The 27840-nt window shown below is 40.2% G+C and overlaps 1 protein-coding gene across 5 annotated transcripts in view; it reads left to right on the top strand.

The window, feature by feature from the left end:
- The window catches only part of LOC139756527 (F-box only protein 33), a 97615-nt gene extending 70042 nt beyond the window's left edge, over window positions 1-27573 (top strand). For 2 of the 5 annotated variants that reach the window (XM_071676010.1, XM_071676013.1), the window contains 2 exons: window positions 5590-5740; window positions 25263-27573. In XM_071676010.1, the coding sequence (XP_071532111.1) occupies window positions 5590-5727 (138 nt within the window). In that variant the 3' untranslated portion in view covers window positions 5728-5740; window positions 25263-27573. Of the gene's footprint in view, window positions 1-5589; window positions 7228-8646; window positions 9350-25262 lie in introns of those variants that run through there. The other 3 variants (XR_011714373.1, XM_071676012.1, XM_071676011.1) reach the window with 3 other exon arrangements.
- Window positions 27574-27840: the final 267 nt, after the last annotated feature.

The following is a 27840-nucleotide window of genomic DNA, read 5'->3' as shown; positions in this document are numbered from 1 at the left end:
TTGAAAAAAATATATATATTTATTATTATTTATTTGCATGGAAATAGTGCAAATGACTGGGAGATGTATAAAAGAAAGAGGCAGGAGGTCAAGAGAAAGGTGCAAGAGATGAAAAAGAGGGCAAATGAGAGTTGGGATGGGAGAGTATCTTTAAATTTTAGGGAGAATGTTTTGGAAGGAGGTAAATAACATGCGTAAGACAAGAGAACAAATGGGAACATTGGTGATGGGAACTAATGCGGAGACAATAACAAGTAGTGGTGATGTGAGGAGATGAAGTGAGTACTTTGAAGGTTTGTTGAATGTGTTTGATGATAGAGTGGCAGATATAAGGAGTTTTGGTCAAGGTGGTGTGCGAAGTGAGAGGGTCAGGGAGAATGATTTGGTAAACAGAGAAGAGGTAGTGAAATTTTTGCGTAAGATGAAAGCTGGTGAGGCGGCGAGTTTGGATGTTATTCCCGTGGAATTTATTAAAAAAGGGGGTGACTGTGTTGTTGACTGGTTGGTGAGGATATTCAATGCATGTATAGTTCATGGTGAAGTGCCTAAGGATTGGTGGAATGCATGCATAGTGCCATTGTACAAAGGCAAAGGGATAAAGGTGAGCATTCAAATTACAGAGGTATAAGTTTGTTGAGTATTCCTGGGAAATTATATGGGAGGGTATTGATTGAGTGGTTGAAGGCATGTACAGAGCATCAGATTGGGGAAGAGCAGTGTGGTTTCAGAAGTGGTAGAGGATGTGTGGATCAGGTGTTTGCTTTGAAGAATGTATGTGAGAAATACTTAGAAAAACAAATGGATTTGTATTTGGCATTTATGGATCTGGAGAAGTCATATGATAGAGTTGACAGAGATGCTCTGTGGAAAGTATTAAGAGTATATTGTGTGGGAGGTAAGTTGCTAGAAGCAGTGAAAAGTTTTTATCAAGGATGTAAGGTATGTGTACAAGTAGGAAGAGAGGAAAGTGATTGGTTCCCAGTGAATGTCAGTTTGCGGTAGGGATGCGTGATGTCTTCATGGTTGTTCAGTTTGTTTATGGATAGGGTTTTTAGGGAGGTGAATGCAAGAGTTTTGGAGAGAGGGGCAAGTACTCAGTCTTGAAGCATTGAAAAATATGTGGAAGGCGAGCACGTTATCTCAGAGAGCAAAAATAAGTATGTTTGAAGGAATAGTGGTTCCAACAATGATATTTATATGGTTGTGAGGCGTGGGCTGTAGATAGGGTTGTGCAGAGGAGGATGGATGTGTTGGAAATGAGATGTTTGAGGACAATATGTGGTATGAGTTGGTTTGATCGAGTAAGTAACATAAGGGAAAGAGAGATGTGTGGTAATAAAAAGAGTGCAGTTGAGAGAGCACAAAAGGGTGTATTGAAATGGTTTGGTCAAATGGAGAGAATGAATGAGGAAAGATTTACAAAGAGGATATATGTGTTAGAGGTGGAGGGAACGAGAAGTGGGAGACCAAATTGGAGGTGGAAGGATGGAGTGATAAAGATTTTGAGCGATTGGGGACTAAACATACAGGAGAGTGAAAGGTGTGCAAGGAATAGAGTGAATTGGAACAATGTGGTATACCGGGGTCGATGTGTTGTTAGTGGATGTGGAAAGGGAGCTGTAGTTTTGGTGCATTGCGCATGACAGCTAGAGACTGAGTGTGAACGAATGTGGCCTTTGTTGTCTTTTTCTAGCGCTACCTTGTGTGCATGCAGGGGGAGTGGGGTGCCATTTCATGTGTAGCGGGGTGGCAACAGGAATGGATGAAGGGAGCAATCATGAATATGTGTATATATGAATATGTCTGTGTATGTATATGTATGTGTATGTTGAAATGTGTAGGTATGTATATGTGCATGTATGTACATATGTACATTTTATCCCTGGGGATAGGGGATTAAGAATACTTCCCACGTATTCCCTGCGTGTCGTAGAAGGCGACTAAAAGGGGAGGGAGCGGGGGGCTGGAAATCCTCCCCTCTCATTTTTTTTTTTAATTTTCCAAAAGAAGGAACAGAGGGGGCCAGGTGAGGATATTCCGAAAAAGGGCCCGGTCCTCTGTTCTTGATGCTACCTCGCTAATGCGGGAAATGGCGAATAGTTTGAAAAAAAAAAAAAAATGTACATACATGTGTATGTGGGTGGGTTGGGCCATTGCTTCATCTGTTTCCTTGTGTTACCTCGCTGACGCAGGAGACAGCGACAAAGTATAATGAAATATGATACCATATTATTTATTAAACATAATTACTGTTTCCCGCATCAGCGAGGTAGTGCCAGGAAACAGACAAAGAATGGGCCATCCACTCATATACACATGTATGTACATACATATACACATATATGTACATAAATGCCCACATACTCTCATATATATATATATGTCAACATTTACATACACAAAGGATAGTCAGGGGTGTATCTTGCACAGGAGCTCCACAGCACATGGGATGCAGTTGGGTTGTGTGAAGTAGCACCAGTAAGTCTGTTGCTGACCCCTCCACCCCCACCAGAACAGCTCCATTACCAAATCAAGGCCCCTATGTTTGCTTTCAGTGAATCACAGGCTTGAGATTCACAGTAGTTCCTGTATGATTATGATTCAAATATGAGAGCCATGACTCACCAGTGGACCTTAGAGACTTAAGTCAGCAACTGTACCAGTCACCAGCAACAGTGTTTTCAGTGGCCCCTATTGCTCACGGCTAATGCTCCTGCCAACTACTTCTTCCTAATGCTGGCGCCTAATGTTCATATCTACTACTTCTGTCTATTGCTCCTACCATTTTGTCAAAAGGCAGGGGTAGCACGTATCACTCACCACAGGAAAATCTAGAGTTATGAAGAATGAGTTGTGTAGTTAAGTGTTCTGAAGTGTTACTTGTAATAAGGAGAGATTGTATGTTTATGGACATAATAAGGAGAGATTGTATGTTTATGGACATAATAAGGAGAGATTGTATGTTTACAGATATAATGCCAGGAGTCCAATGTGGATGAAGCTGAAAGAAAAGACAGCTACCTGGGTCAAAGGAGTTCAGTTTGACAACCACATATTGTGTATCTTGTGAAATTTTTGTTGGTAAAGTGAATCATCTTTGTACTAAAAGTTAAAAAGATGCAAGGAAAATGTGAGGAAACACAAAAGCAAGTAAGGTGTACTGAAGAATTTTGCTGAAATTTTACATGCATGGGAAATGACCCTCTCTACTGTATTGGGAAGAAAGTGTGCAGGAAATAATGTTGAACATGTTTTGCATGTATTTTACTCTTTTGTATAGAAAAGGTTTTTTTTATAGTAGTGGACATTTCTTGCATTTTATTTGAGGATGTATTTTTTTTTTTTTTTTTTTTCCGGTCTCCCGCGTTTCCTAGGTAGCGCAAGGAAACAGACGAAAGAAATGGCCCAACCCACCCCCATACACATGTATATACATACGTCCACACACGCAAATATACATACCTACACAGCTTTCCATGGTTTACCCCAGACGCTTCACATGCCTTGATTCAATCCACTGACAGCACGTCAACCCCGGTATACCACATCGCTCCAATTCACTCTATTCCTTGCCCTCCTTTCACCCTCCTGCATGCTCAGGCCCCGATCAGACAAAATCTTTTTCACTCCATCTTTCCACCTCCAATTTGGTCTCCCTCTTCTCCTCGTTCCCTCCACCTCCGACACATATATTCCCTTGGTCAATCTTTCCTCACTCATTCTCTCCATGCGCCCGAACCATTTCAAAACACCCTCTTCTGCTCTCTCAACCACGCTCTTTTTATTTCCACACATCTCTCTTACCCTTACGTTACTTACTCGATCAAACCACCTCACACCACACATTGTCCTCAAACATCTCATTTCCAGCACATCCATCCTCCTGTGCACAACTCTATCCATAGCCCACGCCTCGCAACCATACAACATTGTTGGAACCACTATTCCTTCAAACATACCCATTTTTGCTTTCCGAGATAATGTTCTCGACTTCCACACATTCTTCAAGGCTCCCAGAATTTTCGCCCCCTCCCCCACCCTATGATCCACTTCCGCTTACATGGTTCCATCCGCTGCCAGATCCACTCCCAGATATCTAAAACACTTCACTTCCTCCAGTTTTTCTCCATTCAAACTCACCTCCCAATTGACTTGACCCTCAACCCTACTGTACCTAATAACCTTGCTCTTATTCACATTTACTCTTAACTTTCTTCTTCCACACACTTTACCAAACTCAGTCACCAGCTTCTGCAGTTTCTCACATGAATCAGCCACCAGCGCTGTATCATCAGCGAACAACAACTGACTCACTTCCCAAGCTCTCTCATCCCCAACAGACTTCATCCTTGCCCCTCTTTCCAAAACTCTTGCATTCACCTCCCCAACAACCCCATCCATAAACAAATTAAACAACCATGGAGACATCACACACCCCTGCCGCAAACCTACATTCACTGAGAACCAATCACTTTCCTCTCTTCCTACACGTACACATGCCTTACATCCTCGATAAAAACTTTTCACTGCTTCTAACAACTTGCCTCCCACACCATATATTCTTAATACCTTCCACAGATCATCTCTATCAACTCTATCATATGCCTTCTCCAGATCCATAAATGCTACATACAAATCCATTTGCTTTTCTAAGTATTTCTCACATACATTCTTCAAGCAAACACCTGATCCACACATCCTCTACCACTTCTGAAACCACACTGCTCTTCCCCAATCTGATGCTCTGTACATGCCTTCACCCTCTCAATCAATACACTCATGATATAGTAGGATGTCTGACTTCTATAGGTCTAAAAACTGGCAACTCACAGAATTTGGCACTTTATAATTTCACAGACTTAGGTTCTTGAAATAGGGGATTTTCATCACACAACAAGGAAAAAAGTGTGTTTTGGATTTAGAAAAAGGTAATTAAAGAAAGACATCATTATTTGAAGGAAGTAACAGTGGAAGAACTGTTCAAAATGTTAACAAAGCCTTGCAGAAGGGTAACACTGGGAGAACTGTTTAAGATGTTAACAAAGCCTTGCATATGCCCAGGTACAGCAACTCCATCACCAAGCCCTCTACCTGATCATCCCAAGCCTGAATGAATTTTGATGAATCTTCACACCACTCCATTTGCCCCTGATCCCAGCCTTAGTACTTCAACTAAGTTATCCACAACTTTAACAGCTAAAAGTTTTTGGTGGATACAGTAATATGGTTATAGTTGTAATGTTTAAGAGGTACATGAACTCATATACAGGGAAAGTTAAACTCCATAGGCTAAGTTATAATTTGCTCAATCTGCTCTCATTTTTCCGGGGATATGAATATTCACAGTATGGAAAATTCCTAAATTTGGCAACTACCCAACCCCATGGATGCTGGATTTAGGACATTTTACTGTAGTTGTCAAGGCCTTCCCTATAACCATGATATGTATCATACAAAATAATTATATTTAAGAGACTCTTAAGCCCAGGATTTATTGTATACTCTTTTGTGATTTTTCTTGTAATAGCTTATTTTACAGGTTATAACCTTGCATGCAGTATAATGGATCTAACAAAAAATAAATTTCAGGATGTGTCAGCTGGCTTGGGTAGAACTTGGCGACCATTAAGCTTGTCAGACCTACATCCGTGTGTTCGTACTACTAGCAGTTCTGACACTGACCAGTACATACTCCCAATTGTTCTCTCAGATTCTGTGATAAGTTGAGACCTCACAAGCAGTAAGTGGTTATGTAGCTGTAGAACAGTTGCTCCATGATAGTGCTACATTTGCCAGAAATATACTTAATGAAATTGTATTTCATCTTGAAAATTAGATAAGATGTTAGGATAACATTTTGAAAAGTAAAAAGAAGTATTGTGTATTCACTAAAAATGAGTGATTTCTGCTGATCCAGCTAAATTGCCCTCCAAAACTTGATGCAGCCAGAGATTATAATACGACATCCAAAGACCATAGTCTTAATTCTCTGATAAGGAGGGGAAAACATGAAAGCCTCTGGTGTTCATAAACATGTAAAGATTATTAAGGATAACATTGGAAAAATGCCTTTAGAATATGTATGTTGAAATGATGGCCCAGGTAACCCCTTTCACAGAGATTAAACATTTCTGTATTGCAGTTGTTCACTATGTTCCTATAGGCTTATATATCTGCTGATACTGGTATGCATCAGGATACGTAGCATTGTTAACTCATCATACACTTTTTGACTTCACTGCAGTTATGATTTATTTATGGTAGAAATATGAATATTGCTCAACTATAGAGCATTGATACACAAAATATATAACACTTGTAGAAGGGTAGATTTTTTTTTGAATATCATGAACACATGGTCAGGCTTTAGCTTGCTTTGAAGCCGTAAAATTAAAGGCCACATAAAACTTGTGTGGAAGACATTCTTAAGAAGAGAAATAGATATAAACAAAATTTCACAGTGCATTCATTTTTATGCATGTCTTTAGTGAATAACTGTATACCTAGAGCAAAGTATTTGAAATTAGTGAAACAGAGTTGAAGAGTCACTTACATTATATTTGCTGCATCCACTTTGCAAAATACAGAGTAAAGGTAAATCCCCCTTTTTCCCTAATATCTTGTATTGTTAATAGGGAAAATTGTTTATCATGATTCATTCTTCAGATATGAAGATGAATTTTGTAGATTTCATTAATGATAAGTTGGTACTGCTTATTTCCTTGTTCCATAGAAATAAGTGATATATATTGTAAGAATGTGCCCATTTAAAAGCTGATTGTTAATTGATAGTAGTGTCACATGGCTGGATAATTATTGAGTTCCCATCTTTTTTTTTAATTACTCCATTTTGCTCATGTGTATTGTGCTCTTGAAACTTATTTTGCATTAGAACAGCCAGTTCTTGCACAGTATGATTATGATTTACAAAGAGGGAAAAAAGTGGCTAGAAGATAGATATTATAAAAATTGTATGTATTGGAATGATTTCATGAAACAGATTGACTGTCACAATCACATTTGATGGGTTAATGGAGAAGTATGCCTGCCTTGTTCTTCCAAAATGGATAGTTTATCTATAATATTAATCAACTTGGAAGGAATACATCTTTTATGCATTTTGTATTAGATTAAGAAAAAAGTTCACTGAAAAAGCTTTTGTAGACAGTTTCAGATTATTTTTATATTATTTAGCCAGTGAAAATACATTGTTTTCATTTCTTGGAATGATGCTCTTTATATACAGTTTGACAGTAAGTCATAACAGCCATGGGCAAAAATGGTTTTATAGTACAGGTAGAATATCAGAAATCTGTTTCTAAAATTCCTGAGCTCCCAAAGTCTTAAGTTATTACATTCAAGAGTACTGCTAACTTGGAACATGAGTTTCCAGAGTTGGCCAATTTGTTTACCATGCACTACCGTAGCTTCTACGCTGCTTAATCATTGTTCACTTTGTCTGAATGCTTAGTAGTAAAGCCTTGGGCTTTTCTCTGTTATTTGCATGACTTTTTTTTTTTTTTTTTTTTTTTTTTTTTTTTTTTTGTAAATGCTGCTCTTATGATGCTGTTTAGAAGCATGCGAGTGATAGTGTTGCCTGTAGTGTTGTGAAGAGGAATTACATGCTAACCAGAAAGGAGAAATTTGAATTTTAGCTATCATAGACAATGTTTCATTGGTGTATCACCAAAGCTGGTGTTATGGTGTTGGTAACACAACTGTGTGATACCAAGAGGCAGCATGAAAAAGCAGTTAGAATTCTAGAGTGAACCTTATAAGGCATTGCAAATCAGTGCAAGAAACTATATCAGGTGATCTTGATATACTTATGTGTGACTCTTTTTAATGTTGCAGTGTAGGTGTACTCATTTATGATCAACTTTCTATGAAAAGGCCAAATAGTTATATCAGGAATTAAACATTAATGAGCCTTCGAGCTTACAGTTGGATGACTGCATAAATTTTGGTTGCATTATGACCTATGCTACCCCAAAATGTGAACTAAAACTCTTAACAGACAACCAAGTGACTGAATAGTATGTTGTCTAGATTTTGTATATTAGAATAAAATGAAAACCTTACTCCATAGAGAAGACCAGACTCTTCTGGACTTGCTTTCCTTGAAATGTCTGCAAATGAGTATTCATTGTTTAGCATGAAGGAAGCAAAGGAAAGTGTAACTGTGATTACATGTGCAAATACAGGTGGCACACATATGTGATTTGTTTATGTTCAAGAGTACACATTCTTGTGCCATAAGAGAAAAGGTGTTGCTAGTGTTGAATAGGTCTGGATCACTAAGCAGCTGACCAACAGGTAGTATAGAATTCATATTGTGGTGGAAGCTTGGCATTAATGTTGTTCTAAGGTTGAGCCATCAGAGAGTTGCAGGATTATTCTCCTCAATAATTGCTCTCCAAATTCGTTTGCTGATGTACTTGTGTATACGAAAGTTTTTGCAACATCTCTTCACCCCAGTTGTGCTTTGGTGATTCAGCTCATGGATCATGAATAATTTGCAGCATGAAATGCATTTGTAAAAGCAAATTCATGCTCTGTGTGTTTGACTCTGATTCATCTAATGATGTGCTTAACACTGTTAAGGGAGGTATTAAGCTCAAGAATGGCATTTATTTTCTTGCACAGGTATGGGAGTCAGTGACACTGTCATCACTGTCGTATATGACAAGTAACAGCCACTTTCAGTGTTCAGTGATCCCAAGAGTGATAACAGATTTGAAGGCTTCAGAATTTCATATGAGAAAATGAAAACAGCAAAATTATCATGAAGTTCTAAGGCTGTGAACAGGAAGTTGACTCAAGAACTTGTTTGAAATTGATATTTTAGAATGTAATAGTGACAATGAAGCACCTGTAGTCTCCCAGATGGTAGATGATGATGTTATCAGCATGCCTTTGAACACACAGGATAACACTGATAACACTGGTAATAACATTGAAAAACCACAGATGTCAATTGATCATGTGATAGCAGTAGTGGAAGAGTACATATGGTCCTTGGAGCAAAGGGGTTTTGTCACCCATAAAGAAATAATGAGTGTGTACGTTTCCACGACAAAATCGTCAAAGGAAAACAAAACTTTCTCAAACAAATGCCTATTCAAGAACTATTTGACTGAGCTTCAAACCATTATGATTATTCTTAAAGAACAACTCCATCTCCCTCAGCAAGCCTATTTTCTGGTCATGGTACTATCAAGCCACTGCTTATTGTCACTGATCTTCAAAATACATCAACATCAGCTCCTATGGAGAAGACATGTCTGTAAAGATGCCAGAAACTACCTGTGCTTGATGCCACTCCTAGCACTTAAACATCTATATACCTGTAAGTTCTGCTTTAGTTAGCATAATACGTTTTGGGAGTAGAGACAAGGAATTATTTTGGGCGAGTATTGTGCAATGATCTCTGTAAATGTTTATTTAACTCTCTCTCTCTCTCTCTCTCTCTCTTCTCTCTCTCTCTCTCTCTCTCTCTCTCTCTCTCTCTCTCTCTCTCTCTCTCTCTCTCTCTCTCTCTCTCTCTCTCTCTCTCTATCTCTCTCTCTCTCTCTCTCTCTCTCTCTCTCTCTCTCTCTCTCTCTCTCTCTATATATATATATATATATATATATATATATATATATATATATTAGCTTTAAGGCCAGACTCCCTCACTTAGACCTTGGTTCTCTGTGGTCCATGTATCTATGTAACCCTGTGTAACTACCTCTCTGTCTCTCAAACATCTAATAAATTTTTTCTAATCCATTAACCTTTTACCCTTAAGCTTTGTTTCACTCAAAGCCAGAATATCCAAGTTCCTCTCCTCAAACATACTACTTATCTCCCCTTTCTTATCATATTGGTTTCATCCACATACAATCAGAGAAGCGTAGCCTGAGCCTTTTTGGGAGAATTAGGAGTTCTTGCTTAATTTCTTTTGTAACTTTTATAGAAATTGAAATACAAGAAAATGGAAGTGATGGGTAGTAGCTTCAAGCCCGTTGCTCTTGCTCCTATTTGTTGCCTTCTATGACATGCAGTGAATACAGAGGTAGAATTCTTTCTTCCCTCTCTCTCTCTTTATATTTTTTTTTTCGTACACTATCCCACAATAGCGAGGTAGTGTCAGGAAACAGATGAAGGACACATCCACTCACATACACGTATATACATGTACATATACATATCTATATATACATACATACATACATACATATACATATATGCACATGTACATGTTCATACTTGCTCACCTTCATCCATTCCCGGAACCATCCCACTCCACAGGAAACAGCATCGCCATCTGCTGCATTAGTGAGGTAGTGCCAGGAAACATGAAGATAGGCCACATCTGCACACAACCATACGTGAACTGTCATGTATAATGCACCAAAACCACACACCCCTATCTTCATCCAGGTCCCACAGACCTTTCCATGGTTTACCCTGGACATTTTTTCACATACCCTGGTTCAGGCTATTGATGGCACATTGACCCCAGTGTACCATATCGTTCCATTTTACTCTTCCATGCACACCTTTCACCCTCCTAAATGTTCAGGCCCTATCACTCAAAATCTTTTTCACTTCATCTTTCCATCTCCAACATAGTCTCCTGGTTCTCCTTGTTCCCTCCATATCTGACACTTGTATCCTCTTTGTCAACCTTTCCTAACTCATTCTTTCCATATGTCCAAACCAGTTCAACACACCCTCTTCTCTCTTATCCACACTCTTTTTATTTCAACACATTTCTCTTTCTCTTTCATTACTTACTCGATCAACCACCTCACACCACATAATGTCCTCAAACATTTATATTTCCAGCACTATCCAATCTATGGCCTATATCTTGCAACCATATGATATTTTTGGATGTACAATTCCTTCAAACATACCCATTTTTGCTCTATAAGATACTGTTCTTTCTTTCCACATATTCTTCATTGCTCCCAGAACCTTCACCCCCTCCCAACCCTGTGACTAACTTCCTCTTCCATGGTTCTTTTCACTGCCAAGTCCACTCCCAGATATCTAAAACACTTCACTTCCTTAAATTTTTCTCCATTCAAACTTACCTTCCAACTAATTTTTCCCTTAACTCTGTTAAACCTAATAACCTTACTTTATTCAATTTTACTTTCAACTCTCTCTTTTCACTTACTCTTCCAAACTCAGTTACCAACTTCTGCAGTTGCTCACTCAAATCATCCACCAGTGTTTCATCACTGGTGAACAACAGCTGACTCACTTTCCAGGCCCTCTCATCCCCCACAGACTTCATATTCACTCTTCTTTCCAAGAATCTTGCATTTACTTTCCTTGTCACCCCATCCATAAACAAATTAAACAATCATGGTGGGATCACACTCCCCTGCTGCACACTGACCTTTACTGGGAATTATTCACTCTCCTCTTTTCCTACTCGTACCCATGCCTTATCTTTGAGAAAAGCTACTCACATGCCTATCATATGTCTTCTTTAGAGCCATAAATGCCACATACATATATATCTGTTTTTTCTGAGTAAGGAGAAAGTTGAGAGTAAATATGAATGAGAACAAGGTTATTAAGTTAGGTTATTGGGTTAGTTGGGATGTGAGTTTGAATGGAGAAAAATTAGCGGAAGGGAAGTGTTATAGATATCTGGGAGTGGACTTAGCAGTGACTGGATCCACGGAAGTGGACGTGAGTCATAGGGTTGGGGAGGGGGCGAAGGTTTTGGAAGTGATGAGCAATGTGTGGAAAGAGAGCAGAGAGCAAAAATGGGTATATTTGAAGAAATAGTAGTTCCAACAATATTATAAGGCTGTGAGGCAGAGGCTATAGAGAGGGTAGTATGGTGGAGGGTGGATGTGTTGGATATGAAATGCTTGATGACAATTTGTGGTGTGAGTTGGTTTCCTCAAGTAAGTGATGAAAGGGTAAGAGATTTGTGGTAATAAAAGGATGTGGTTGAGAGCAGAAGAGGGTGTGTGGAAATGGTTTAGACATAAGGAGAGAATGAGTGAGGAAAGGTTGACAAAGAGGATATATGTGTCAGAGGTGGAGGGAACAACACTTCCCTATCATGATCTTTCTTCTCATGACCAGGTGCATAAGCACCAATAATCACCAATCTCTCTCTGTCCACTTTCAGATTTACCCACATCAATCTAGAATTTACTTTCTTACACTCTATCACACACTCCCACAACTCCTGCTTCAGGAGTAGTGCTGCTCCTTCCTTAGCTCTTGTCCTCTCACCAACCCCTGACTTTACAACCAAGACTTTTCCAAACCATTCTTCCCCTTTACCTTTGAGCTTCGTTTCACTCAGAGCCAGAACATCCAGGTTTCTTTCCTCATATATACTACCTATCTCTCTTTTCTTCTCATCTTGGTTACATCCACACACATTCAGACACCCCAACCTGAGCCTGTGAGGAGGATGAGCACTTCCCGCTTGACTCTTTCTTGTTTTCCCTTTTAGAAATTGAAATAAAAGAAGGGGAGGGTTTCTAGCCCCCGCTCCCTTTAGCTGCTATTTCCCACATCAGGTAGGCAGTGCCAGAAAACAGGCAAAGAAAGACCCATCCACTCTCATATGTACGTACATGCCCATACACGTACATATACATAATATTTACTTTGTCGCTGTCTCCCGCATTAGCGAGGTAGTGCAAGGAAACAGACGAAAGAATGGCCCAACCCACCCACATACACATGTATATACATACACGTCCACACACGCAAATATACATACCTATACATCTCAACGTATACATATATATACACACACAGACATATACATATTTTTTTTTTTTTTTTTTTTTCATACTATTCACCATTTCCCGCATTAGCAAGGTAGCGTTAAGAACAGAGGACTGGGCCTTAGAGGGAATATCCTCACCTGGCCCCCTTCTCTGTTCCTTCTTTTGGAAAATTGAAAAAGAAAAAAAAAAATGAGAGGGGAGGATTTCCAGCCCCCCGCTCCCTTCCCTTTTAGTCGCCTTCTACGACACGCAGGGAATACATGGGAAGTATTCTTTCTCCCCTATCCCCAGGGATAATATACATATATACACGTGCATAATTCATACTGTCTGCCTTTATTCATTCCCATCGCCACTTTGCCACACATGAAATAACAACCCCCTCCCCCCTCATGTGTGCGAGGTAGCGCTAGGAAAAGACAACAAAGGCCACATTCGTTCACTCTCAGTCTCTAGCTGTCATGTAATAATGCACCGAAACCACAGCTCCCTTTCCACATCCAGGCCCCACAGAACTTTCCATGGTTTACCCCAGAAGCTTCACATGCCCTGGTTCAATCCATTGACAGCACGTCGACCCCACTATACCACATCGTTCCAATTCACTCTATTCCTTGCACCTTTCATCCTCCTGCATGTTCAGGCCCCGATCACTCAAAATCTTTTTCACTTCATCTTTCCACCTCCAGTTTGGTCTCCCACTTCTCCTCGTTCCCTTCACCTCTGACACATATATCCTCTTGGTCAATCTTTCCTCACTCATTCTCTCCATGTGACCAAACCATTTCAAAACACCCTCTTCTGCTCTCTCAACCACACTCTTTTTATTACCACACATCTCTCTTACCCTATTATTACGTACTCGATCAAACCACCTCACACCACATATTGTCCTCAAACATCTCATTTCCAGCACATCCACTCTCCTCTGCGCAACTCTATCCATAGCCCACGCCTCGCAACCATATAACATTGTTGGAACCACTATTCCTTCAAACATACCCATTTTAGCTCCGAGATAATGTTCTCGACTTCCACACATTCTTCAACGCTCCCAGAATTTTCGCCCCCTCCCCCACCCTATGATTCACTTCCGTTTCCATGGTTCCATCCGCTGCCAAATCTACTCTCAGATATCTAAAACACTTCACTTCCTCCAGTTTTTCTCCATTCAAACTTACCTCCCAATTGACTTGACCCTCAACCCTACTGTACCTAATAACCTTGCTCTTATTCACATTTACTCTCAACTTTCTTCTTTTGCACACTTTATTGAACTCCATCACCAGCTTCTGCAGTTTCTCACATGAATCAGCCACCAGCGCTGTATCGTCAGCAAACAACAACTGACTCACTTCCCAAGCTCTCTCATCCACAACAGACTTCATACTTGCCCCTCTTTCCAAAACTCTTGCATTCACCTCCCTAAATTAAACAACCATGGAGACATCACACACCCCTGTCGCAAACCTACATTCACTGAGAACCGATCACTTTCCTCTCTTTCTACACGAACACATGCTTTACATCCTTGATAAAAACTTTTCACTGCTTCTAACAACTTGCCTCCCACACCATATAATCTTAATACCTTTCACAGAGCATTTCTATCAACTCTATCATATGCCTTCTGAAGATCCATAAATGCTACATGCAAATCCATTTGCTTTTCTAAGTATTTCTCACATACATTCTTCAAAGCAAACACCTGATCCACACATCCTCTACCACTTCTGAAACCACACTGCTCTTCCCCAATCTGATGCTCTTTACATGCATTCACCCTCTCAATCAATACCCTCCCATATAACTTCCCAGGAATACTCAACAAACTTATACCTCTGTAATTTGAGCACTCACTCTTATCCCCTTTGCCTTTGTACAATGGCACTATGCAAGCATTTTGCCAATCCTCAGGTACCTCACCATGAATCATACATACATTAAATAACCTTACCAACCAGTCAACAATACAGTCACCCCCTTTTTTAATAAATTCCAATGCAATCCCATCCAAACCCGCTGCCTTGCCAGCTTTCATCTTCCGCAAAGCTTTTACTACCTCTTCTCTGTTTACCAAATCATTTTCCCTAACCCTCTCACTTTGCACACCACCTCGACCAAAACACCCTATATCTGCCACTCTACCATCAAACACATTCAACAAACCTTCAAAATACTCACTCCATCTCCTTCTCACATCACCACTACTTGTTATCACCTCCCCATTAGCCCCCTTCACTGAAGTTCCCATTTGTTCCCTTGTCTTACGCACTTTATTTACCTCCTTCCTAAACATCTTTTTATTCTCCCTAAAATTTAATGATACTCTCTCACCCCAACTCTCATTTGCCCTCTTTTTCACCTTTCTCTTGACCTCCTGCCTCTTTCTTTTATACATCTCCCACTCATTTGCATTATTTCCCTGCAAAAATCATCCAAATGCCTCTCTCTTCTCTTTCACTAATAATCTTACTTCTTCATCCCACCACTCACTACCCTTTCTAATCTGTCCACCTCCCACACTTCTCATGCCACAAGCATCTTTTGCGCAAGCCATCACTGCTCCCGTAAATGCATCCCATTCCTCCCCCACTCCCCTTACCTCCTTTGTTCTCACCTTTTTCCATTCTATACTCAGTCTCTCCTGGTACTTCCTCACACATGTCTCCTTCCCAAGCTCACTTACTCTCTTCACCCCAACATTCTCTCTTCTTTTCTGAAAACCTCTACAAATCTTCACCTTCACCTCCACAAGATAATGATCAGACATCCCTCCAGTTGCACTTCTCAGCACATTAACATCCAAAAGTCTCTCTTTCATGCATCTATCAATTAACACGTAATCCAATAATGCTCTCTGGCCATCTCTCCTACTTACATACGTATACATATGTATATCTCTCTTTTTAAACCAGGTATTCCCAATCATCAGTCCTTTTTCAGCACATAAATGTACAAGCATTCAAATCACCCATCACAATAACCTGGTCTCTACTAACACACTCATTCAGCTGCTCCCAAAACACTTGCCTCTCATGATCTTTCTTCTCATGCCCAGGTGCATATGCACCAATAATCACCCATCTCTCTCCATCAACTTTCAGTTTTACCCATATCATTCTAGAGTTTACTTTCTTACACTCTATCACATACTCCCACTACTCCTGTTTCAGGAGTAGTGCTACTCCTTCCCTTGCTCTTGTTCTCTCACTAACTCCTGACTTTACTCCCAAGACTTTCCCAAACCAATCTTCCCCTTTACCCTTGAGTTTCGTTTCACTCAGAGCCAAAACATCCAGTTTCCTTTCCTCAAACGTACTACCTATCTCTCCTTTTTTCACATCTTGGTTACATCAGCACACAGTTAGACACCTCAATCTGGGCCTTTGAGGAGGATGAGCATGTACACATACACAGCCATATACATATATACCCATTTACATATTCATACTCACTTGCCTTTATCCATTCCCAGCGCCACCTTGCCCCAGAGGAAACAGCATCACCACCCCTGCATCAGTGAAGTAGTGCCAGGAAAACAGGCAATTTGGTTTCCCACTTCTCCTTGGTACAGACATATGGAGAGAATAAGTGATGAAAGATTGACAAAGAGGATATATGTGTTAAAGTTAGAGGGAACAGGGAGAAGTGGGAGACCAAATAGGAGGTGGAAGGATGGAGTGAAAAAGATCTTGAGCGATCAGGGCCTGAACATACAGGAGGGTGAGAGGTGTGCAAGGAATAAAGTGAATTAGAACGATGTGGTGTACTAGGGTCGATGTGCTGTCAGTGGACTGAACCAGGGCATGTGAAACGTCTGGGGTAAACCTTGGAAAGGTCTGTGGGGCCTGGATAGGAAGCTGTGGTTTTGGTGCATTACACATGACAGCTAGAGACAGTGTGAACAAATGTGACCTTTTTTTTGTCTGTTTCCTGGTGCTACCTCGCTGAAGCAGGGGGTAGCATTGCTGTTTCCTGTGGGGGCGAGGTAGCGCTAGGAATCGATGAAGGCAAGCAAGTATAAATATATACATGTGCATATATGTATGTTGATATGTATATGTATATGTGCGTGTATGGGTATTTATGGATATATATATATATATATATATATATATATATATATATATATATATATGAGTGGATGGGCCATTCTTCATGTTTCCTGGCACTACCTCGCCATGGGGGGAACAGCAATTAAGTATGATAAACAATAATTGAAACATTGCTTACTTGATCTAGTAGCAGTGAATTGTATTTCAGGTGAGCAACAGCCCCATAGTAGGGGAGGGAGCAGTGTTCTTTTAGGGAAGCCATGTTGCGTAGTGGGTAGTAGAGGTGATGTGCACTGCTCTGCAAACAGCGGGTATGTGTGATGATTAATGCTTAAGTTAGCTTGTACCATAATAATAATGATTCACAGTGATACTGTAGGTTGGCAATCTGCATAACTCTCAAGAAAAAAAGAAAGAACATCTCATACTTTCATATATTTTCCAAGAACTCTTCAGGGGAATAACAAAAGAATATTACATGAAGGTGTATGAAGAAATCTAAGAGGAACAAGTCTTCAAGCTTTACCCACCACTACTTGAGGAACAAAGTTGTACCTGACGAACATGGTGCCCAACCCAACCTCATGTGAATTCAGTTTAGGCTTCACTGATTTATGATGATGGACTGTAATGTATGAGTGATTTGTTGATTGAAGTGTTTACGGTATTTTTGACAAATTATTCCCTACGTTTATCTTTGAAAGCCTTACTGATAATTTTACCATAATGTTATCAAAACTGCACTTTAGGAAAACATCAGGCCCCATGCTGGGGAGGAAGCAGTGTTCCTTTTGGGGAAGCCATGTTCCTTGGCAGTTAGCAGAGTTGGCATGCACTCTTCTACAAACAGCATGTGTGAGTGATGACTGATGCATGAGTGAAAATGTACCGGATTCTGTGAGTAATACAGTGAGTGAAGTGGTTACAGTACTGTTAAAATAACTTAGTCTACATTTATCTTTGAAAGGTTATTGATAATATTATTTAATGTTATTTAAACCGCTTATTTAAGTAATGAACTGAGAACTGATTAAAGAATTGGCACCAGTGGAACCACCGGCAGATAATGTGGCATTTTGTATATCAACTGTGCTTACCCATGCAGTTAAGGATATTGTTACACGTTCCCCATATTACAGGTAAGATATTATCACTGTTTCACTCATATCAGTCTAATACAGATGTTTATTTCATCTATAACTGCAACAGGCAATGAATTCTGCTCAATGACTGCCATCCCCATGATAAAACCTGGAGATGGGCCCATAGCATACTGTATGTAAACAATTCAACTGATATAATTTGCTTACAGTTGTTAATGGTTCATGTGTTTTGTTTGAGTTAGTGTTTGATTTGTAAGCGTCTCTCTATCTCTCTCAGTCACTTCAGCGTTCTTGGGCTTCTGAAAAATTGTTGTGGACTGTTATGTGAGATATATGATAGATGAATATCTTGGCCCAAAATATATGGTTGATGGTTACTTGACATTTCTAGTTATTCGAGTATATGTGGCATTACTTGCACATGAAATTGATGGCCTCTTTACAGGAAATACACTACACAGTGTAGGATAATCTTGGAAGAATAAGTAAGGGGTGAAAGCAAATCATAACTGATGCACTATCTGATACAAATTCAAAGCCACCACTTACATCAAGAAAGCAGGTGCATGCACCAGCAAATGCAATTTAAATTTCTTAAAGAAAAATGCAGTTTTGACTGAATTTGTTGTTTTTACACATTTTTCACTGAAGAATTGAATGATTTAGATTTCTGCAAATGCATATTTACATTTGATAACACGAATTTATTGATCTTTCTTCTTTGTTTAATACTTGATTGCCATTTCCTGTATTAGCAAGGTAGCACCAGGAATAAACAAAGAATGGCCACATTTTCTCATCCATACTCGAGCTGTCATATACAGTGCTCCGAAACTACAGCACCCTATTCACTACCAGGCCTAATAGACATTTCCCTGGTTTACTCAGGACGCTTCACATGCCTTGGTTCAGTCCATTTAAAGCACATTGACTCCTGTATATCTCATCGTTCCACTTCACTCTATCCCTTGTAAAACTTCTGCCTTCTTGGATATTCAGGCTTCTATCACGCAAAATCATTTTTACTCCATCTTTCCATCTCCAATATGGTCTCCTCATTCTCCTTATTCCCTTACACATCTATCTTCTTTGTTAACCTTTCCTCATTTATTTTTTCCATGTGTCCAAACCATTTCAGCACACCATCTTCACATCTCTCAACCATAGTCTTTTTGTTACCTCACATCTCTCCTACCCTTTTATTACTTAATCAAACCACCTCACGCCACATATTGTCCTCAGACTTTCTGTTACAACACATCCACCCTCCTTTGTGCATCCTCATCTATAGCCCATGCCTTGCATCCATATAATAATGTTAGGACTCCTATAACTTGAAATGTACCCATTTTTGCCCTCCCAGATAAGTTTCTTTTTCCACACATTTTTCAGTGCTCCTAGAACCTTTGCTCCTTCACACACCCTGTGACTAACTTCAGCTTCCATGGTTCTGTTTGCTGCCATATCCACTCCCAGTAACCTAAAACACTTAACTTCCTCCATTTTTTCTCCATTCAGATTTACATCCCTGCTAACTTGTCCCTTGACCCTGCTGAACCTAATAACCTTGCTTTTATTCACATTCATTCTCAACTTTCTCCTTTTACACACTTCCAAACTCAATCACCAACTTCTGCTGTTCTTACTCAAATTTACCACCAGTGCTGTATCATCAGCATACAGCAACTGACTCACTTCCCAGGCCATCTCATCCCCCATAGATTTCATACTCACCCCTCTCTCCAAGACTCTCACATTTATCTCCCTCATTACCTTATCCATAAACAAATTAAACAACCATGTTGACATATCATACCCCTGCCACAGACCATCCTTTGCTGAGAATCATTCACTCCTTTCATCCTACTCTTACACAAGCCTTACACTCCTGATAAAGTCTTTCCACTGCTTCTGGCAGCTTACCACCCACACAGTATATTTTGAAGACCCTCCAGAAAGCATCTCTATTAGCCTTATCATATGCCTTCTCCAGATCCAGAAATGCCACGTACATTCCCATCTGTTTTTCTAAATGTTTCTCACATCCTTTAAAGCAAACACCTGATCCACTCATCCTGTATCATTTCTGAAACTACACTGCTTCTCCCAAATCATATTCTCTGTACATGCTTTCACCCTCTCAGCTAATACCCTCCCATACAATCTTCCAGGTATACTAAACAAACTTATACCTCTGTAGTTTGACCACTCACTTTTATCCCCCTTGCCTTTATACAGTGGCACTATACATGCATTGTGCCAGACATCAGGGACCTCACCATGATCCATATATACACTGAATATCCTTACTAATTAATCAACAACACAGTCAACTTGTCATAATAAATTCAACAGCAATACCATCCACTCTAGCAAGCTTGCCACATTTCATCTTATGCATGGCTTTCACCATCTCTTCTCTCTTCACCAAACCACTTTCCATGGCTCTTTCTCGTTGCATACCACCCCATCTAAGACTCCCTACATCTGCTACTTTACCATTAAGCACATTTAGCAATCCTTCCAAATACTCACTCCATCCCCTCATTTCATCACTACCTATTATCACTTCCCCTTTTGCCCCTTCATGGTTGTTCTTATTTATTCTTTTGTCTTTTGCACATCCTTTACTGCCTTCCAAAACATCTTTTTATTCTTCCTGAATTTTACTGATAATTGCTCACCACAACTCTCATGTGCCTTTTTTTTTTTCAACCTCTGTACCTCCTTGACCTCATGCCACTTTCAATATATGCATTCCAATCATTTGCCCCCCCCCCCTTCCAGTAAGTACTACCCAAACACATCTCATAACTCTTTCACTGACATCTTTACTCCTTCATCCCACTACTTACTATCCTTTCTAATCTGCCCACCTCCCACATGCCACATGCATCACTTGCACATGCCATCACTGCAACCCTAAATACCTCCCATGCCTCACCCACTCCTCTTGCTTCATTTTCTCTCTCCTTTTGCCATTCTACTCTCAATATCTCTTGGTATTTCTTCACACAAGTTGACTTTCCAATCTCACTTCATTTCACCATCCTCCTCTTGCCAACATTTTTTTTTTTTTTTTTTTTTTTTTTTTTTTTTTTTTTTTTTTTTGAAAACCTCAACAAATCTTGACCCTCACCTCCACAAGAAAGTAATCAGGTATCCCACCAGCTGTCCGTTTCAGCACATTTACATTCAAAAGTCTCTCTCTTTACACTCCTATCTGTTAGTATGTTGTCTAATAATACCCAATGACCATCTCTCTTACTCACATATGTATGTTTGTGTGCATCCCTCTTTTTAAACCAGATATTCCTAGTCACCAGTCTTTTTACAGCACACAACTCCCCATGCTCTTCACCATTTCCACTCATAATACTGAATACCCTATCCACCTCAGTTATACTCTGAATTGCCACATTATTTACCTTCAAATTTAAATTGCACATCACTAATACATGGTCTCTTACATCAAATCTGGTGACACACTCACTCAAAAGTGATGGGAACAAGTAGAACAGGGAGAGAAAATTGGAGATGGTAGGATGGGGTGAAAAAGATTTTAAGTGACTGGGGACTGAACATGCTGCAGGGTGAAAGGCATGCAAGGAACAGAGTGACTTGGAATGATGTGGTATATTGGGTTTGGTGTGCTGTCATTGGACTGAACCAGGGCATGTGAAGCATATAGGGTAAACCATGGAATGTTCTGTGGGGCCTGGTTGTGGATAGGGAGCTGTGGTTTTGGTGCATTACACATAACAGCTAGAGAAAGAATGTGAGCAGATGTGGCCTTTCCTTGTCTGTTCCTAGAGCTACCATGCTAATGCAGGAAACGGCTATCATGTTTGAAAATATATATTCATAAATATAGTATTTTATCCCAGGGAAAAGGGTATAAAGAAGGGGAAGAATAAATTGGAGATTGAAGGATGCAGTGAAAATGTTTTAAGTGATCAGGGCCTGAACATGCAGGAGAGTAAAATGTATGCACAAGATTGAGTGCAATGGAACAGTGTAGTATGCAGGTGGCAACATGTTGTCATTGGACAGAATCAAGGCATTTGAAGTGGTGAGGGAAACCATGGAAAGGTCTATGGTGCTTGGTTGTGGATGGTGAACTTTGGTTTGGTGCTTTGCACATAACAGCAAGAGAATGGATGTGAATGAATGCAGCTACTCTTTACCTGTTCCTGGTACTACCTTGCTATCAGGTGTCAAACAAGTTGGATAGGGAGCTATGGTTTAGGTGCATGTGCATATGAATGGATGGGCCATTTTTCATCTGTTACCTGGCACTACCTCGCTGATGCAGGAATCAGTGATTATGCATGATAAGTTCTGGGAGCGTTGAAAAATGTGTAGAAGGTGAAAACATTATCTCGGAAAGCAAAAATGGGTATGTTTGAAGGAATAGTGGTTCCAACAATGCTGTATGGTTGCGAGGCATGGGCTATAGATAGGGTTGTGCAGAGGAGGGTGGATGTATTGGAAATGATGTATTGGAAATGTATTGGAAATGTTTTGGACAATATGTGGTGTGAGTTAGTTTGATCAGGTAAGTAATGAATGGGTAAGAGAGATGTGTGGTAATAAAAAGAGTGTGGTTGAGAGAGCAGAAGAGGGTGCTTTGAAATGGTTTGGTCACATGGAGAGAATGAGTGAGGAAAGATTGACCAAGAGGATATATGTGTCAGAGGTGGAGGGAACGAGGAGAAGTGGGAGACCAAACTGGAGGTGGAAAGATGGAGTGAAAAAGATTTTGAGTGATCGGGGCCTGAACATGCAGGAGGGTGAAAGGTGTGCAAGGAATAGAGTGAATTGGAACGATGTGGTATACCGGGGTCGACGTGCTGTCAATGGATTGAACCAGGGCATGTGAAGCGTCTGGGGTAAACCATGGAAAGTTCTGTGGGGCCTGGATGTGGAAAGGGAGCTGTGGTTTCGGTGCATTATTACATGACGGCTAGAGACTGTGTGAACGAATGGGGCCTTTGTTGTCTTTTCCTAGCGCTACCTCGCACACATGAGGGGGAGGGGGTTGTTATTCCATGTGTGGCGAGGTGGCGGTGGGAATAAATAAAGGCAGACTATGAATTATGTACATGTGTATATATGTATATGTCTGTGTGTGTATATATATATATATATGTGTACATTGAGATGTATAGGTATGTATATTTGCGTGTGTGGACGTGTATGTATATACATGTGTATGTGGGTGGGTTGGGCCATTTCTTTCGTCTGTTTCCTTGCGCTACCTCACTAACGCAGGAGACAGTGACAAAGCAAAATAGATAAAAAATAAAAATTATCATTATGATTATACTTTGTCGCTGTCTCCCGTGTTAGCGAGGTAGCGCAAGGAGGCTTATTGGGAAGCTGGATCATCAGGGAGAAATAAGGATGAGACTTCTTGAATGGATAGATTACCTGAGTAAAAGGGAACAAAAGATGCATGTCAAAGGGGCCTTATTGCAATGGATCAAGGTCATTATTATTCTCCATGATCTATGTAAATGACTTGCCTGAAGGTGTGGCATTTTACCTGAACATGTTTGAAGATGATGCATTTGTCATGCAGGAAGTGAAAACCATGAAGGATTGTATCAGAGTACAAGGGGATCTCAACAAATGCTAAAGTTGGTTTGATACATGGTTGATGAAGTTTAACCCACAGCAGGAGACCACATAATTATAATCTAGCAGGAGTCTATGTTTGAGAGAAACTTAGGAGTCAACTTCATTCCTAGCTTGTTGCCAGAATCCCTCTTTGGAATGATAGTTGGGAGACTACCTGTATATTACTGATACTACCTGCCGGGGTATCTGGAGGGTTAGTGACAGCTACATAGCCAGCACTTCAGTGGTTGTCATGTTGCACTCTTCTGACCCAGGTAGCTATGTTTTGTTTTTGTCTCAATTACACGTGGACTGCTGGCATTCTATCCACAAACATGCATCCGCCATGTCACATATAACGCCTGATGACACTTAACATAACTCATTTTTGTAACTAGATTTTCCTGTGGTGATTGTTAAGCACTACTCTTCCCTTTTGGCAAAATGTTAGGAGCAATATATAAAATTAGTAGGTAGGAACATTAGGCAGGAGCATTAGTTAGAAAGCATTAAGTAGAACTTGAAGTAGTCAGAAGGAACATTAGGTGGGAGCCTCTGCAAACACTGCCCTAGAGTTGCCTCAGGCCAGTGGCCTGTTAAGGGTAAGGCATTAAAGATGAGAAGTGGCAACCCCTTGAGGGAGTTCCATTTGGGAACAGACATCAGAGATATAATAGATAGCTTGGTAGACCAATTGTCTGTTGGCTAGTATAAGAATTAGATTCATGTTCATGGATAAGGAATTATTTAGGAAGCTGCTAAGATCATAAATAAGGCCAAAACTAGAATATGCTTCTCAGGTTTTGTCACTACACCTCAGGAAGCACAAAGAGCTATTTTGAGAAGGTCCCGGGAGTGCAACAAAAATGGTACCTGAATAAGGCAGCTGAATTACAGGGAAGTGCTTAAGACATTAAATTTTCCCACCTCAGAGGAAAGAAAAATAAACAGTGATCTTATCACAACCTTAAGTATCGAAAATAAAATCACTGACATAGCGAACAGTACTTCAAGAGATGTAGGGATAGAGTATGAGAGGATATAACATGAAATTGAGCAAGATGCTTGTTAAAAAGATGTGAGGAAATAATTTTGTAGTGAAAGAGTGGTGGATGAATGGAATGAAATGACTAAAGACATGGTTGATGCAAACAGCATAAGTACATTTAAGTTGTATGATAATGATTAAGAGAGCAGGCACCACTAGTGCAAGACTCCCTCCCCTTACCGTACAAATAAAGAATTATTGAAAGATCTGTAGGACTTGGTTATGGATAGGAGACTCCGGTTTTGGTACATTGTATATGGCAGAAGGTGAATGTGATCAAATAAGGCCATTCTTTGTCTATGTTTGTCACTTTCTTGGTAGCATGAGATAGTGCAGAGAATTATGAAAATAATATATATGTATATTAGAGTGGTCCATAGGAGTAAGGTAGAATTTCAAAATAGAAACTTCTCAGTTGGCTGAATGCACTTTTATTGTAATATGTGACAGGACTCTAAATATCAAACACCGGCAAAGCATGAATTTGTAAAGGGGCTACACCATTTTTTTTGGGGAAAAAATAAAATGCACAATTGGAGCTGAAAGCATTGTTTGCTGGGTTCTTGTTGTCAGGATTTTACAAAGCTTCCTCTGCCACTGTTTTGAATTGAAAGAACCATGTAATTGCATACTAAAACCCCTGTATCTAACATTTCTTGTTCTCTTTCAGAGATGATAAAAGCCCATGACTACAAGAAGCTCTCCAAGCATATTGGGAAGCCCTGTGCTAAGCTTGTGTGCTCTCAACTACCATCCACAAGGGAGTTGCTGGTGAAAATCATGTTCCATTACATTGGTGAGAAATGGACATAATATGAGAGCACCTGGAAGATGATCCCTGCCATCCTTGAATATTGTCTGAGCAAGGATCCTTAGTTCATCCAGAAAGGTCTGCAAAGAGTTGCCAATCAAGCTCTGTTGTCTGCACTTCAGGCACACCAAGAATCAAAAGGTCAAAAATAAGACATGATTTGAAGGCTTAAGATTTTTGCCAGTAAACTTGTTGCTCTTACAGTGATGCATCATGATGAGCCATAAAGACAAGACATTCCTTTTTCAGTTGAGGGAAGATCTTCAAAGCTTGAGGTTCAGAGTAGATAAGAAACTGGCCAAGTAAGAGTTTCACAGAAAGCTACAAGAGGTAGATATGGTGAAATGAGAGAGCTGCAAAAGAAGTGAATGATGCCGTACAACTTGGGATATTAGGCTCCTTACTTTCTTCTCTCAAATCAATAGTGGGGTGGGAGCTGAACTTCTAATTGTTGATGTCTGTAGCCAGTCTGTCCCACCCCATGAAACAGAAGGCCCATGAATTCATAACATAGGTCACCATGTGTCTATAGAGAATTAACCTATGCAGCCATAGCACAAGTTTTGTCCTTGATGTGTCCTTTCAGACCCCGGGTGATACCTGGACAAGGTCTCCTTGTCCTGCAGCATGTGCAGATGAAGAACTATCTGGCCAAAACCAAAGATGACAAGGACACAATATTTTCAGACATGTCTCTCCACCTTCGGTGGGACAGGAAACTCCTACCAGACATCTTGGGCCAAGAGAATGTTGACCATATAACTTTCTTGGTGAGCAAGGGATATAGGGTTTTATTAAAGTGCCCCTCATCGACTGAGGTGCAGGCAAGGAGCAAACCCAAACCTGTCCTCAAACTCTTGATGGAAAGGACTTAAAGAACCATATGTTCAAACCATTTTGTCAAACGCTGGACTTCAGATGAGCACATTCACTGTCATTCAAAAATTTTTTGGAGGAGTTGATATGAAGCATTCCATCTCCATATCTTCAAGAATGTGTTTACACATGTGTTTTGCCTCAACTCTGGCCCCTCTGGAGGACTAAAGAGTTCCCTCTTCAGCCAGTTCCCACAGCAGTAGCCTTTCCTCATAAAGACCACATCTTTGAGATTATGCTCTCAGATGTTTTCCCTCACCTCTGGCCCCTCTTGAGGTCTAGAGAATTTCTATTTTCAATCACTTCTCACTGCAGTGGCCTTTCCTCACAAAAACCACATCCAGTGTTGTGGAAGAGAAGCTTTTCAGAGGCCCTCATTCAGATCTGTGGAGAGAGATGATCTTGGATGGTCGGGTGGCCCTTGTTCGTCATTCCCAAGGGATGTCCATGCTGAGCTCTTTGACTCTACCTTATTGTCGTAGGCAAGTGGAAGTACCGAGGTTCCTTTCAGGGCACCTGATGCTGTACACCAAGCCTTATGGATTGGAAAAGCCTTTTAATCCTGGAGGATCTTCATGTTCATGGAACTAGACACCTTCACTTCAAGAGAAGTGAAAGGCACCTCTGATCTTTTTCCCTTTGTTGCTCAACTCTCCTGCAAATTTTGGCATGAGACCTCCCTGGCAGTGAGGGTGCTTGCCAATGACCTTTCTAATCTCAGCTTTGGTAGCTTACCAGACCATTGCTTATCTGGTATAGCACTGAAGGCCATGCACTGCCACATCTGATACTTGACTGAAGAGTTAGACTGGCCCTTTTTGACTGACTTTTGGAAAACAGGATGGGAACTGACAGTAGAAAAAGAGGTCAGTAAATTCAAAGAGTTTGAAGAGACTGGAAGGCATGGAATTAAAACCATGCTTCACCATCAAGGCCCTGTTTATCCTTCAAAATAGAAACATCTCTGACATCCTGGACATTATCAGGAAAAGAAAAGGCCAAGACCTCAGGGGAGGGGTCCATTGACCATGCAAACCACAAGCTGAAGGAGTGGGCTTTTGAAATAAAGGTCATGAACACCCGTGCTGAGTAAGGAGTTACACTGATTCAGAGGTGCAGTGCCATAATCACAAATGATGAGCAACAAAACAGCCCCACCTCCATTCAGGCAACCTCTACTGGTAGTCCATGCCAGCACCTCAGAAATTGGATCTTGAGATTGACACCTATATGGGTAGAATAGAAATGTCATGAATTTAGTAAAATGCCTGGTATAATAAAATTTCATATTTACTACCTTTCTTTTCTTAATGTAATGCCTTTACAAAACTTTTTATTCAGTACACACAAAGGCAATGTCTGGCATAATCCTTAAACATTTGAGTTCAAATTGGGGATATATATTTTTGTGGTAATGTCTAACATGGGTGACAATATCCATGATAGGAATTCTATCTTACGTTTGGACCACCCTAAAGTTTATTCGCTGTTTCCTGCATTAGCGAGTAAGCACCAAGAACAGACAAGAAAAGGCTTGATTTCTGCACACACAAACAGGATA

The sequence above is a fragment of the Panulirus ornatus genome, chromosome 22 (assembly GCF_036320965.1).
Source record: "Panulirus ornatus isolate Po-2019 chromosome 22, ASM3632096v1, whole genome shotgun sequence".
NCBI lineage: Eukaryota > Metazoa > Arthropoda > Malacostraca > Decapoda > Palinuridae > Panulirus > Panulirus ornatus.
The sequence above is the reverse complement of the archived record's forward strand: the minus strand, read 5'-3'. Positions and strand labels throughout refer to the sequence as shown.